Genomic DNA, 14,397 nt, shown 5'->3' on the forward strand with positions numbered 1-14,397 from the left:
GGTTGCATATGTTAGATTTATTGCATGACTCAGGCAGAGAAAAGCTGGTGCTATCAAACATTGTTTACTTAATCAACTGAGTCAGTGTAATGCTGAAGGGATCGATAAAATAGGCCAATTGATGGAAGGTTTGAGAAGAAATTTCATGCTCCCTTGTACAAGTATTTTTTAGTATTTTTAAAATACAAAAATACAGTATTTTATTTTGAAATATGGTGTGGCTGCTGTATTTTGTAGTTTATTTTGATACACTTCAAATTTAGGTATTTGGTATTTTATTTTTACATTTTGATGTATTTTTGCCCAACCCTGCAGGTAGTCATATAGTAAACACGTTAAAAACGTCAAGACACACGCACACCTAAAGGTAGCTATAAATCTAATGATGATAAATGCTTTATTACTGTGTTATAATATAATGCATCAATTATTCCACCATAATACATTTTTTAAAAAGGGCTTCATTAAGTTCTCCATCTGCTATTATGTATAATGCCATATAGAATGGCACGTACGACTACAAACATTTCGCTTTTAATTTAGGAGGTGCTGTATTATCCAGGCTAGCTTATACTACACCAATTTAAATGACTTCCCTGGAGCATGCCAGGGTTCAGTGCCTTGCTCTAGGGCATAACAGTGGGAGGAAATCCCAGCATCTTAACAGCTGAAGTGATGTCCCAAACTGGGATCCAACCAAGCTTTGGTGTTATGTGCCCAGATTACTACCAATGAAAAGGTCAGGTGGAGGTGAATATATCATAAAACAGTTCCATTTTAACATCACAGGAGAGGTTTTGACATATTTGTTGAGTAATGGATAAGTGTAAATCATACCGAACTGTGATTAGCCAGTCCTGAAGTTTCAGGGTCCCCCGCCAGAAGATAGCCTTCCACTAGATGCAGGCAATAGTCCACCGAAGAGCCCACCAATATGGAGAGAGAAATAGCTTCAACCGCACCCATCTCCCACCCGAGCCAATACATCACCGCCACCACCAGACACACCATACCTGCCAGTGCCAACACACACACACACGTTATGAAGTCATTTCAAGATTTAAAGAGGACCTAAAAGAGGACTGCATTTCCCAAAGCATCATTAGCCAACTATGGTTGCAAGTTCCGTCGTTACCAACACAGTTCAACGATTTGGTGCTTCTCTAAACCATAGTTCTATGAACATTCGCAAACAGCATCTCAAACTTGTGTGGTTGGAACTACAGCGCTCGGGCTGTGGTTAGAAGCAGAGTTTCTAGTTAAATGACATGGACTTAAATAGATCATGTTCTTGGGCACAATAAGCAACTTAACATTCAGTACATTCTATATATTTCATTCTATTTAAAGGATTAGTTCACTTTAAAATGAAAATTAGCCCAAGCTTTACTCACCCTCAAGCAATCCTAGGTGTATATGACTTTCTTCTTTCTGATGAACACAATCAGAGTTATATTAATAAATATCCTGACGCATCCGAGCTTTATAATGGCAATAAACGGGACCGACAAATATGAAGCTCAAGAAAGTGCATCCATCCATCATAAAAGTACTCCACACGGCTCCGGGGGGTTAATAAAGGCCTTCTGAAGCGAAGCGATGCGTTTGTATAAGAAAAATATCAATACTTAACAAGTAAAATATCTAGCCTCCGCCAGACTGCCTTCCGTATTCAACTTAGCATTTTGAACTACAAGAGGTGTTACACTTTCTTGCTAACACTACATCCTGTGCCTAGAATAGATTAATTAGCAGAAGTTATTACTCCTCCACCTGCACGTTATGTCATTAAAGGATTAGTTCACTTTCAAATAAAATTTTCCTGATAGTTTACTCACCCCCGTGTCAAGATGTTCATATCTTTCTTTCTTCAGTCGAAAAGAAATTAAGGCTTTTGATGAAAACATTCTTCAACAGGATTTTTCTCCTTATAGTGGACTTCAATGGACTCCAAAGGGTTGAAGGTCAAAATTACAGTTACAGTGCAGCTTCAAAGGGCTTTAAATGATACCAGACGAGGAATAATTGTCTTATCTAAAGAAACGATTGGTCATTTTCGAAAAAAAAATTAAAATGATATACGTTTTAAACATAGACGCTCATCTTGAACTAGCTCTCTTCTTCTTCTCTATTAGAATTCTGGCAGTGTAGACAATAAGTGTATAACAATTAGTTCAAACTTTGACCTGTGGAGGGCAGTAATACACTTAGCAGCATCTACACTGCCGGAATTCTAATAGAGAAGAAGAAGAAGAAGAGAGCTAGTTCAAGACGAGCGTCTATGGTTAAAATGTATATAATTTGTAATTTTTTTTAGAAAATGACCAATCGTTTCACTAGATAAGACCCTTATTCCACGTCTGGGATCGTGTAGAACGTTTTGAAGCTCCAATAATACTGTAATTTTGACCTTCATCCGATGAGATAAACTTGGAGTCTAGTGAAGTCCACTATAAGGAGAAATAATCCTGCAATATTTTCATCAAAAACCTTAATTTCTTTTTAACTGAGGAAAGAAGGACATGAACATCTTGGATGACATAGTGGTGAGTAAATTATCAGGAAAATTTTATTTGAAAGTGAACTAATCCTTTAACAACTGCTAGTTCCTATCTCTATAAAGCCCGGTCGGCTGGACCAGTGTGTTGTGATTGGTCAACTGCTTTGAACATGTTACGGAAATGTCACACCCCTTACCATAACCGTGAGTATATGGTGAAAACTCAAGACTACAATAGAGGCGTTTCAGGGAGTTCAGTGCTTAATGACAAACAGAATAACTCTCTTTGAAGTGACTTTGTGGCTTGTAACTTTGCAGAATTTTTTTCATTCTCAAACAGCAACATTACACACTAAAAATGTAAATGCATAATAGGTCCTCTTTAAACTGCTCAAAAACACTCTGGTTCTGTTCTTCCTTTTCACTGTTTTTTATTCCATCCTCTACTTGAATTCAAGCATCATTGCACATTTTTGAAATCTATTTCCTTGTTTAGTTGGACACATAGAAGTGGGATGATTTTCAGAGTCTCTTTTCATTTCACATAATTTGTATATTCGTTCAGTCTGAGTAATCACTTGTAGTGATAATATTCCCAGCTGAAAGCAAGTTAAATTACGGTCATGACTGGCATATTGTATTAACATATAAATGAGATGGGAGTAGAGCTGAACATTTCAAAGGCAATGATTTTTACCATCAGTATATATTACATGAGTCAATTAAATTCAACAGAAAAACAGGCATTTGATGGCATCGTCCAAAGGGGGACGCTGCATTTAAGTATCCTCAATGAAAATTAGTTGGTCATAATAAATGGTGAATACAGTAAATCAAAGAGCGACTCTTACGCAAACATGTTCAGGTCACATTTCATCAGACCAAACCTGGTCCATGTCATCACAAGCATGACCTGAGGGTAACTGCTGCATTTTTGCACTTCGCCACCTTCTGGTCCGGAGATACAAAAAATGGCTAGTTTTGCCTATAACTTCTGATCGGTTTGCCCAAAAATCATAAATTTGTCTTGCTAGATTCAAGGCATCATGATGAGTCGAATGATATCCAATTTTTCCATATCAGCTATTTTGAATTTTTTACTAAAATGCTGTATTTTATTAACACATTAGCATATCCTTATGAAACTCAGTATGGGCAAAGACTATAGAATAACACAAGATGTGTCACACGTATTGTTTTGAATGGGAGACAGTGTAACGCGCAATATGGCGGAATAAGTCCCGCCTTCTAAATAAGAGCCAATCGCCGACTTCACTTCAGCGGCCGTTAGAGTCACTGGTTTCTATAGAAACAGTCAGAGGCGCGCCTCCAAAGAGACGCGCATTTAGGTCTGCGCATGCGCATTAGCTTGATCCAGCCTGAAAAATAAAGTTTTTTTGTCATGATTCGAGCGTTTAGAAACTAAATTTATGGTTGTTGTTAGATTTCATTGGTGATTTCAAATATGAAATTTAATCTTAAGGTTGGCGAACAGTTTTGGAGAATTTGATGTTTCTCCATTCAAAGAGATTGCATGATGCCCAGGATGCCCGAGAGGCATTTCAAAGATGGCCGCCGAGTGAAATGACTTGTCTTAAAGGGACTTTGGTATGGGTCATCAGCACAATATCTTGAAGGAGCCTGAGAAGTTTCAAGCCAGCGCCACCTAGTGGTAAAATCAAATATTCAAATGCTTATAACTTTAGGTGTGGTCAACTTATTACGAAACTCAGTGTGTGTCATCAGCATGTCCTGACAGTACTCAAAAGGTTGTGAGACAGCGCCGTCATGTGGTCAAATGTTATAATGAAATTTTTAAAAATGCTGATAGTTTTGATTAATTTAACCTTTTGACATGACACTGGTCTTAATAGATTCCTTGGGTCAGATAATCTTCAGACCATGCCAAGTATTTTTTCACAAAACTGTTTTTGTATTGTTCAGCAGCATGATGCCAAAATGACCATGAGGCTGTATCTCTGCACTGCTTTGCCCTATTGACACCAAACTTTGCATGTTCCATTGTCAACCTTACTCTGACCACACCACATCAGTTTGGTCACAGCAACACCTATTGGTCAACTATAATAAACTTTCAATCATATTTCTAATGACTGTATTTTTCAGCCAGTTTGCCTAAAATCATCCTAAAATGTTGTTACTTGCTTGTTGTTGAAGCTGGTCTGACGCCCCCAGCCATGTTGGCATGGATTATTGTGCTCTTTGTGCTTGGCCCTGATAATTGCTGCTTGCAGCTATTTATTTATTTTTGTAATTGTTCTACCAATGTTTCTCATATACAGTAATCAGTGTTATTTTACAATCATTTATATATTCTTACAGTATTTATTAAAATTAAATGATTAAAAATTATTATTAAATTATTTTTTTTGTATTTTACAGTTTTCATTTTAGTTTAAGTAATTATGTCATGTGCTTTTGTCATTTTTATTAGATTTTTTTAATATGTCTATTTAGCTTTAATTTATTTGTATTTCAATTTTAGTATTTTATTTCAGTTAGTTGCCATGGCAATTTTTTTTAATTTTCTTTTTTTATTTAAGATTTTCATGAAATATTTTAACTTTATTTCAAATATAAATTTTTGTTTTTAGTTAGCATTAAAGGATTAGTTCACTTTTAAATAAACTTTTCCTGATAATTTACTCACCCCCATGTCATCCAAGATGTCCATGTCTTTCTTTCTTCAGTCGAAAAGAAATTAAAGTTTTTTATGAAAACATTCCAGGATTTTTCTCCTTTATAGTGGACTTGAATGGGCACCAAACGATTGAAGGTCAAAATTAGTTTTACTGCAGCTTCAAATTGTTCTACATGATCCTAGATGAGAAATAAGGGTCTTATCTAGTGAAACTATCGCTCATTTTCTGAAAAAAATGAAAAATTATATAAGTTTTAACTAGCATATGATTGAACTAGCATATTGCATATAAAAATTAGTTCAAACTTTGGCCTGTGAAGGGCAGTAATACGCTTAGCAGCGTCTACACTGCTGGAATTCTAATATAGAAGAAGAAGAAGAAAAAGAAGAGAGCTAGTTCAAGATGAGCATTTAAGGTTAAAACTTATATGATTTTCAATTTTTTTTTAGAAAATGAGCGATGGTTTCACTCATCTGGGATCATGTAGAACAATTTGAAGCTGCAGTGAAAATAATTTTGACCTTCAATCGTTTGGTGCCCATTCAAGTCCACTATATAAAATCCTGGAATGTTTTAATCAAAAACTTTAATTTCTTTTCCACTGAAGAAAGAAAGACATGGACATCTTGGATGACATGGTTATCAGGAAAAGTTTATTTAAAAAAGTGAACTATTCCTTGAACAACACTGACTTTTTTTATTTTATTACTGTTTTTAAAATACAACTCATTATTTCATTAAATTTCGTTCAGTGCAAATGCTACAATATGTACAAATATTTTACAATTTGAATAATACATAAAAAATTTTTGGCATCACAATAAAGTTAATTTCTGAGTAAAATTTTGACAATTTTCTTTGTGTGCAATATAAATTATTCTTTTTTCCAGTGATTTTTGGGTTGATATTATATACTAACAAAAATAATATTAATAGTTAATATTTGTACAGTGTACAATGTTTGCAAAGGTGTGACATACCCAGAATGCTCAGCAGGATTGGCAGCAGCAGAAGTGGATGTGCAGTAAACACAGCTACTGATGCGATGCAGATGGCAAGTGACAGCAGGAGACTGTAGAGGGCGCTCTCTACACCTACAGTCAAGGGGTAGTGCATAAAGAGGAGTTCAGGGAGGGAGTCAGTCCATGGTAAATGATATATAAATAGAGAATCTGAATGCAGATTCATTATTGTCATTTGTTGAGAGTGAGGTTAATGAGCACTCATGTTAATGATGTCTGCGCATCAGACTAATCGCTCTTAAATTGCTCATTTATTCAAGCAGAGCCATTTTTATCAAAGCTGGTTTCGGTTTATGCCATGTTCTATTTTTGCTCTCTTGCCTATAATTTCCATGAAGATCTGTTTCCAGTGTTGGCAGGTCTGGAAGCCTCTTCTCAAGGCAGATGACGCTGGGAGTGATGCAAGCTGCTTCTGCAGGAAGCTTTCCCATTGGAGGAAATCAGAGAGAGTCTGAAACGAAGACTTTCCCTTGTAGGTGGTCTGAATCATAGAGACAATGAGAAAGAGTGGCATAAAAATGCTTAATAACCTGGAGTATGAAGTCAAGTTATAAAAATGATGCTGCCACCAGTGTTGGGGGTAACGCATTGCAAGAAACGTGCATTTCCTAATCAGATTACTTTTTTGGTAAACAAGTAACAGATTTATTAAAGGTACAATATGTACAATTTTTGCAGTAAAATATCCAAAAACCACTAGGCTAGTGTTATGTATTTTGTCCAGCTGATTACTAACAATATCTCTAATGTTTTCAACTACTTGTAAATCATGAGAAAATTCCCATTCTAAACAGTGACACGGGGCAATGCAGTCGCCTGTCAATGACGTCAGTTACCTTTGTTACCGCCTTTACTGACGTAGAAACCACATGACAACAGTGCCGTGGACAAATGCGGAAGTAGTGTCTAGCGTCCAGCAAACCACTAGCTTGCTTCAAGCAGTTCCTTATTTACTTCTTGCACGTTTTATTGTTTATTGTGTTACTTATTTATGGAACATAATTACTGTTTTCCATCTGCCGCTGGTTCTGTCGACAAGGACAGCTCCCGTAAACTCATGACCAGAAAAGAGGAAGCGGCGCCATCGACTGTGTCATAATAAAAGTCCCGCTGCTCGTGAGGCGTGTGTTGATCAATCGGCCCAGCTCCTCGTTCAGCTTCCGCGACACTCGGTCCTGCTCTGCTTCATACTACGGTAACGTTAATAATCGCATCCACGAACATGAGTTCTTCCAGACTCCAATCCCTATTCTTTTGCACCGTCCGTTGAGATGGAGACCACATGTCCCAAGTTTCCGCTCTAAAACTTGGCGTCATCAAACTACGCCTTTGTTTTGAATAGGCTTCTAGCGACCTCTAGCGGAAAAAATATCACAAATTGTACCTTTAATTAATTATAGTTAATTATTTTTTTAAGTTCCTTTTATTAAAGTAATGCCTGTTACTTTTTTTAGTTAAATTCATTTGTTCAAACATTTTTTCAAACTATACCACTATATTCATGTGTGCAGGAACAGACAAAAAGTTCAAAAGTAACAAAAAACATTACTTTTTATTTTGAAAAAAAATAGTTAGTAGGTAATATAACCCGTAATGTTAAAAGATCTTTTGTATGACATACAGCTCAAGTGGCCAGGAAATATTCAAAGTGGTCAGAATATAATAATATTTCAAACAGTGCTGGGTAGATTACTTACAAAATGTAGTCAGTTACTGATTACAAAATGAAATGACAAAAACTGTAGTTAGTAACATAATCCATTACATTACACATTTAAGGTAATATAATCTGACTACTTTTAGATTACTTTTAGATTAATTTTGACCTCTCGTTGATCACATTGATTTGAATAGGATAATCTTGTACAATACTGATATAAAAATACAAAAGAAAAAGAAAGTATATTCCATTCTTTGTTATCAGTAACATGAAATGCATTAAATATTACATTATGTCAGGGTCTCTCAGACGGGTTCGTGAAAGAACTGCAGGGGGTTCATGAATTTAATGTAAAGCTATTAAATAATTGTATCATAAAAATTGTAAATTAAATAATAAATATTTTTTAATAAAATTAATACAATCAAAATAAACACTCACTAGAAAAAGTAAATATTTATATATTTTATTTGTTTACCTGCATGTTATGTGACCATTAACTGTCATCAGATAACTAACCTAATTTTTATTATTTATTTGTATTATTTATTGACTTAATTTTATTATTGACCTAACTTATTAACTTAAAATCACAGGGGGTACTTTAAGTAAATATATTTGGTCAAAGAGGATCAGCTGACATAAAAGTTTGGGAATCCCTGCATTGCATTTAAATAAGAAATTATGTGAATTTGTACATTGTATGAAAGTCAAAAGTCTTCCAAAGACAGTAATACTGGTTAAATGACTCACTGAGTAATAATTCAAATAATATTTGTGTTTGTCAGGAGCTGATTAGATATGCAATGTTGCAGTGTTGAGAAAACATGAAGTGAAATGATTTCTGTAAATGCAGTGATCAGATGGTGTGTGGGTCTCAGTTTTCAGTGATAGTCACATGACTAGCGGCTGGTCTGTGAGCGATTCCACAAACCTGAAAGACCTTCTGAATGTATATAAGCAGTAGGCTTTTTTAGAAAAGAAAATTTAAAAGATAAAAAAGAAGTAGTAGGGAGAATCAATGAATTATGAATAATTTACTGCTATTGTAAAAATAACGTAATCATGTAATTAAAAAAGTAACTGTAGTCTGATTACAAGTATTTTTTTAAATACAATATAATATAATTACAATTTATTAATTTTTTTAATCTGATTATGTAATCTAGATTACATGTAATCAGTTACTACCCCTTACTGATTGTAAATGTGTTTTTAAAAGTAACACAAAAGTAGCATAATGCAATACTTTCCATAAAAAGTAATTAAATTACTTTTAAAAGATTCCCCAACACTGGCTGTCACACTCTCTAAAGCCGCTTTTCCACCTAAATTATCCAGAACAATTTGTCCCAGGAACTTTTTTTCCCCAGACCTGTTGCTGTCTGCGTTTCCATCGCGGTCTGAAGTTAGTACCTTGTGATGTAGAACTGCGCACGACTTTCCAGTTCTCGCTGGATTTCGTCCTCCGCATATAAGCTTTATAAGCCTGAACCTCGTTGTCGGTCCATTGGTCTTATTTTTAAACTCCATTGTAGAGATGTCAAAGGTACAGAATTTTAAAAATGTGACACTTTGAGCACTGTTGAGTGGATTCGTAAAGACCTCTGATTGGCCACTGTGTTCACGCCCTCATCAGATATGTCTGTGATACAATGATCAACGCAATGGAGCATTTAAAAGCACATGGAAGTCTTTGAAAGCAATTTGAAAGTGTGTATCTGTGTAAGCACTCAGTGAAGAGTGTCATTGATGTTTATTTACAACGTTTTTGAAGCGTTGATCATTGTAGCCAATCACAGACATATCTGATATCTGACACAATGGCCAGTCAGAGATGTTTACAAATCCACTCAACAGTGCTCAAAGCGTCACATTTTTTAAATTTCAGTACAGACTTGATACCGAAGTCGGTACTTTTGACAACTCTACTCCATTGTTGATTCAAATAGCAAACAACTCTTACTCAACTCTTACCGCAACAGACTTTTAAAAATGGTGGTTGAAATAAAATGCTGTGTGGAGTCAATCAATCAAAATGCTTCATGAACTCAACCAATCAGCATGTTCAGTGACCAAGTCCCACCCCCAAAAGGTTCTGAACTTTGAAAAAGTACTACCACGTGAGCAGGGACTTTCTGAGGGGGACATTTTTACCCAGAACTTCATTTAGACCCTGGCCCCACCCCAAAGTCCCTAGTTCCTGGGGAAAGTTCCTGCGGTAGAAAAGCAGCTTTAAGGGCCAAAAAGCACTATAAAACTAGTCCATTTGACTCAACAACATTTTTGTGTGAACTGCAGTAGTGCACTCACTGATTCAAAAGCCATAGAGATCCAGTGCACTCTACCGCCCTGCATGCCCACTGCACCATGGGATAGCTGGCCAGGTAAGAGGTTGGGCTCAGGAAGAGAGTGACACTCAGGGTGAAGTAAGGGCAGAATGGATGTGAGGCTGTTTCCTGAAAGAGAGAAACAGGACGTGGTAAAACTGTGACCGATTGAAAGGGTATTTCAGAAGAATTTGTGGACGATCCTCCCTCACCTGATGGCAAACACTGAGCTCCACCAGGCTTCACCAGCTTGGTATTGGCACTGATGGCTTTGCACAGCTTGCACAAGTGCCCGATCTCATTAAACACATCAAAGTCTGGATCAAAGATCACACTGCCCTTTGAGGGGGAGGAATGTCAATAATCATTCAATTAATAATTCATAAATCAGCTTCAAAGAAAAGCAATCAATGTATAGACTGAGACCACATTTAAAATCAGGGATGGGGGGGGGGTGGTATTCAAACCTGCAAATAAACAAAAAGTTTTTTGAACATTTTGAAAAGATAGAGTTAAAACGATAAAGAAATAACCCTCTAAATAAAAGTCCTAAAAATCTATTTTTTAAATAGAACCGTTTAATGAACTTTTAGACAAAATATAAAAGAAAATCCATTAAACAAGTTTTTGTTGAGTATCATATTTGATTTTATGGCTCCTATAGTATGATAAGAATATGAAACTCAGACTCGAGGAAAGAAAGATGCAAAATAAGCTAAATATTCAATGTGGTGCGGTTGCTGATAATTATATGGCCAAAAAGGAGGATGAAATCAATAAAATCTTTATAACAGTATAGAGACTACTTATGTAAAATGCATACAAATATCAGTTGTCCCTCTATATCTCACAGTAATATGTCTTAATAAGGTGATAATTAAATGCTTTGTTTTATAATCAAAGCTCTGTAGTTTGTATTGTGGGGGCAAAACATATAATGCAATGTATAATGGTGACTGAGAGATAAACAAATAAACCTTCCTCAAAAACCTGATGTATCATATTTGATATTCACAAAAAAAAAAAAAAAAGATGGATGGATGGATGGATAAACAAGTAAACCTAAGTTGTTTCAGTCCGGCAAGTGTTCATCTTCAAATATTACTAACAATATCAATGTTATTCTTATGTTTACTTTATAAAAATCAGTAAAGATTTCACAGCACATACAGTAGACACGACACGTGATCCACGACCTGAAGGAGGATGTTTTTAAAATTATACTAAATTATACTATTTAATTGCTAAAAAAAAAAAGTCTAAAATATCAATTAGATTACAGACGGCATGCAGTAGATTATGTGCAACAGGTTATTCAGCAAAGCTTTGATCGGATTTATAATTAAGACATCTTAGAAATCTGTGCATCAAATATGATACAGTAGGCTTTATAAGGGTCTAGATAAAAAAAAGTGTGACTGATATAAAATAAGTCATTTTTCATTTTTGCACTCAGTGTAAATAGTTTAATTATGTCATACCAGGTCTCCAATAACATGGTTGTCTGAGCGCTGGGTGCGGTTGACCCCCAGTATGCCGAACACCACAAACACCATGGCACCGGTGTCCACTAGAGGGCGCACTGCTGGTTTCCCACATTCACCTCCGCTGCAGGGGTTAAAGCCTGATGTCCTGGAGATCTTAATCTGGGTAGGAGCTGAGCAGATATAGAAGATGTATCTGATACTTCACAAAGAAAGAACAACTGGCAAACTATCATAAAAGAAAAGTATCCAGCATCTCCTGCAAAAGTTTGAGGCATATCGAAGGAATATTGATTCTTGAATCCATGAATCTACTTTTTTTTTTGAGAACCCAATATTTTGGCAAGAAACACAGTACATTTGCCATGTGTTTGTCAACTACTCATTTTAAATAGATCTCAGTTGGAGATGTTTTTAGGTTACTTATAAGGTCACTCATGTGTAGACCCTTGTGAAAAAGAAATACACTTTAGCATTCTTTTAAAAAGAGTTTTTACTGCAGAAAAAAAAAAAAAAATTTTAAAAGAATATACTGAAATGCAAACTCAGTGTAATGTTTTCAGACACTTACTGGTGTCACGTCAGTTACTCTTTTTCCGTAAGCTGAATACGGAAGGCAGTCTGGCGGAAACTAGATATTTTACTTCATAACTTGTTAAATATGGATAGTTTTTTCTACACAAATGCATCGCTTCGCTTCAGAAGGTCTTTATTAACCCTCCAGAGCCGTGTGGAGTACATTTATGATGGATGGATGTGGATGGAGAAACTTTCTTCAGCTTCATACTCACTGATCCCACTCACTGCCATTATAAAGCTTGGATGCGTCAGGATATTTATTAATATCTCTCAGATTATATTGATCAGAAAAAAGAAAGCCATATACACCTAGGATGGCTTGAGGGTGAATAAAGCTTGGGCTAATTTTCATTTCAAAGTGAACTAGTCCTTTAACTGCAATTAAATTAAAATGTATCTTAGTTAAAATTTCTATTAAATATAATCAGTTGAAATTTAGAGCACTTTTTTGACCCACTCAAGTAGGCCTTAAGTACATCTTCACAAGTACTTTCATAATTACTTCTAATGTCTTTGAAATAAGGTTGCTGGCAAGGCATTTACTTATCTCACTTGCACAAAAACAGATTCAGTATTCCTCAAAAAGTATAAAAACATAAATAGTGATAAAAGCTAAAATATTAAATGTCACAGATGTATATTTACTGAGTAATCCACTATTTTGTAGAGGGGGTTCAAAATGACCATTTTCACCTGAGATTTGGAGCCAAATTAGAAGGGGGTAAAACTGACTTTAGAAAGATGGTAGCATCATTATTTTATTTTTACATAGAGATTAGTAGGTGTATTATTAAAATCTGTTGACTTTAACAATCTTTGTTTCATTATATGCTAACAGTGAGAGTTCAAAAATGGCAAAAAGCCCTTGTTGTGTTTGCATGCCTGTAGTTCTAGAAGTATTAGAGATATCCTTTTAGATTCTGGTTCTTAACAAACTTTTCTTTTGCTATCTTCATCTTCATTTTAAAGGCCCTCAATGGTTCAATCCCAGAGATTTGGAGATCTGAAAGGTGTGGTTGATTATCATTTCACTTTTTAAATTTAGTTAGTGTGTAATGTTGCTGTTTGAGCATAAACAACATCTGCAAAGTTTTTTTTTTTTTTTACAGAAATCGCTTTTTAAAGCTGTGGAATAATGCCACTTTTACAAGATGTAAAATAAATCTCTGATGTCCCCAGAGTGTGTATGTGAAGTTTTAGCTCAAAATACCCTAAAGATAGTTTTTGTTTGTCCCTTTAAATGCAAATGAGCTGCTTCTCTCAAAAGGCGGCGGAGTTTCAGGAGCTACTCACAGTACCTCACGCTGGCTCCCTGAAAATGTCAGAAACTAGTGATGGCCGAAATGAAGCTTTGTGAAGCACCGAGGCTTTCCTCTCAAGTGTATCGTAAAAAAAGGTTCATTACTCGAAGCTTTTCAACACAGTGCACATTAACGACATCTTGTGGTCAAAAGGTGGAAAAAACTGCCTTTGCGTCCCAGACGACGCAGCTATTTTTGGAGTTTCATGTAATAAATCAGTTTGTGCTATGAAAAGCGTATAAAACAATGTCAATTATTATTATACATTAAAAAAAAAGTCTTTCCCGTGTCATTTCACTTACACAATTTGAAGAAATGAGTCTGAATAAAATTTGGGGGGACAAATAGGCAAGCTTTAGCATATATTATAAAAATAAATGATTCTCATAGAATGAAGTATGAACTGGGAATAAATACAAACTGAACAATGTAAATATTTATTCGTATTATGGCATATTTTTTGGTAAAAAGCAAATGACACCACATCTGCGCAAGGGTTCACGTTATGTGAATCAGAATACAAAGCAGTCACGTGGTCGTGTGCGAAAACGAAGCTTCGGACGTCACCGATCACGTGGTTATGGCAAAACGAATCAAGCTCCGATACAGTGCTTCAATTTGAGATGTTTCATTTTTTTGATACAAGCTTCGAAGCCTCGGTGTCAAACGTCACATCACTATCAGAAACTGTTCAGCTTTTTATGTTCAAAACGGAGTCGGACTATGATGGAGAGACTCAAGAAGAAGTAACAACATGTAGAATGCAACAGGGCGCTTATGAACGGTTAGTTGATGAATTTATGTAGCTGATGTGGAGTTAACTATCTTAAAGTCATTGACTAGCATATTCTGTCATGA

The 14,397-nt window shown here is 35.5% G+C and overlaps 1 protein-coding gene across 1 annotated transcript in view; it reads right to left on the bottom strand.

Moving 5' to 3' along the window:
• disp3 (dispatched RND transporter family member 3) overlaps positions 1–14,397 on the bottom strand; it is a 59,903-nt gene that overhangs the window by 2,087 nt on the left and 43,419 nt on the right. Inside the window, exons 14-19 of the mRNA XM_067393843.1 lie at positions 11,657–11,832; positions 10,388–10,514; positions 10,159–10,304; positions 6,507–6,666; positions 6,144–6,257; positions 853–1,013 (exon numbers count right to left, since the gene is read on the bottom strand). Of these exons, the coding sequence (XP_067249944.1) occupies positions 853–1,013; positions 6,144–6,257; positions 6,507–6,666; positions 10,159–10,304; positions 10,388–10,514; positions 11,657–11,832 (884 nt within the window). The remainder of the gene's footprint in view (positions 1–852; positions 1,014–6,143; positions 6,258–6,506; positions 6,667–10,158; positions 10,305–10,387; positions 10,515–11,656; positions 11,833–14,397) is intronic.

This window comes from Chanodichthys erythropterus, chromosome 9, assembly GCF_024489055.1.
Source record: "Chanodichthys erythropterus isolate Z2021 chromosome 9, ASM2448905v1, whole genome shotgun sequence".
Taxonomy (NCBI): Eukaryota; Metazoa; Chordata; class Actinopteri; order Cypriniformes; family Xenocyprididae; genus Chanodichthys; species Chanodichthys erythropterus.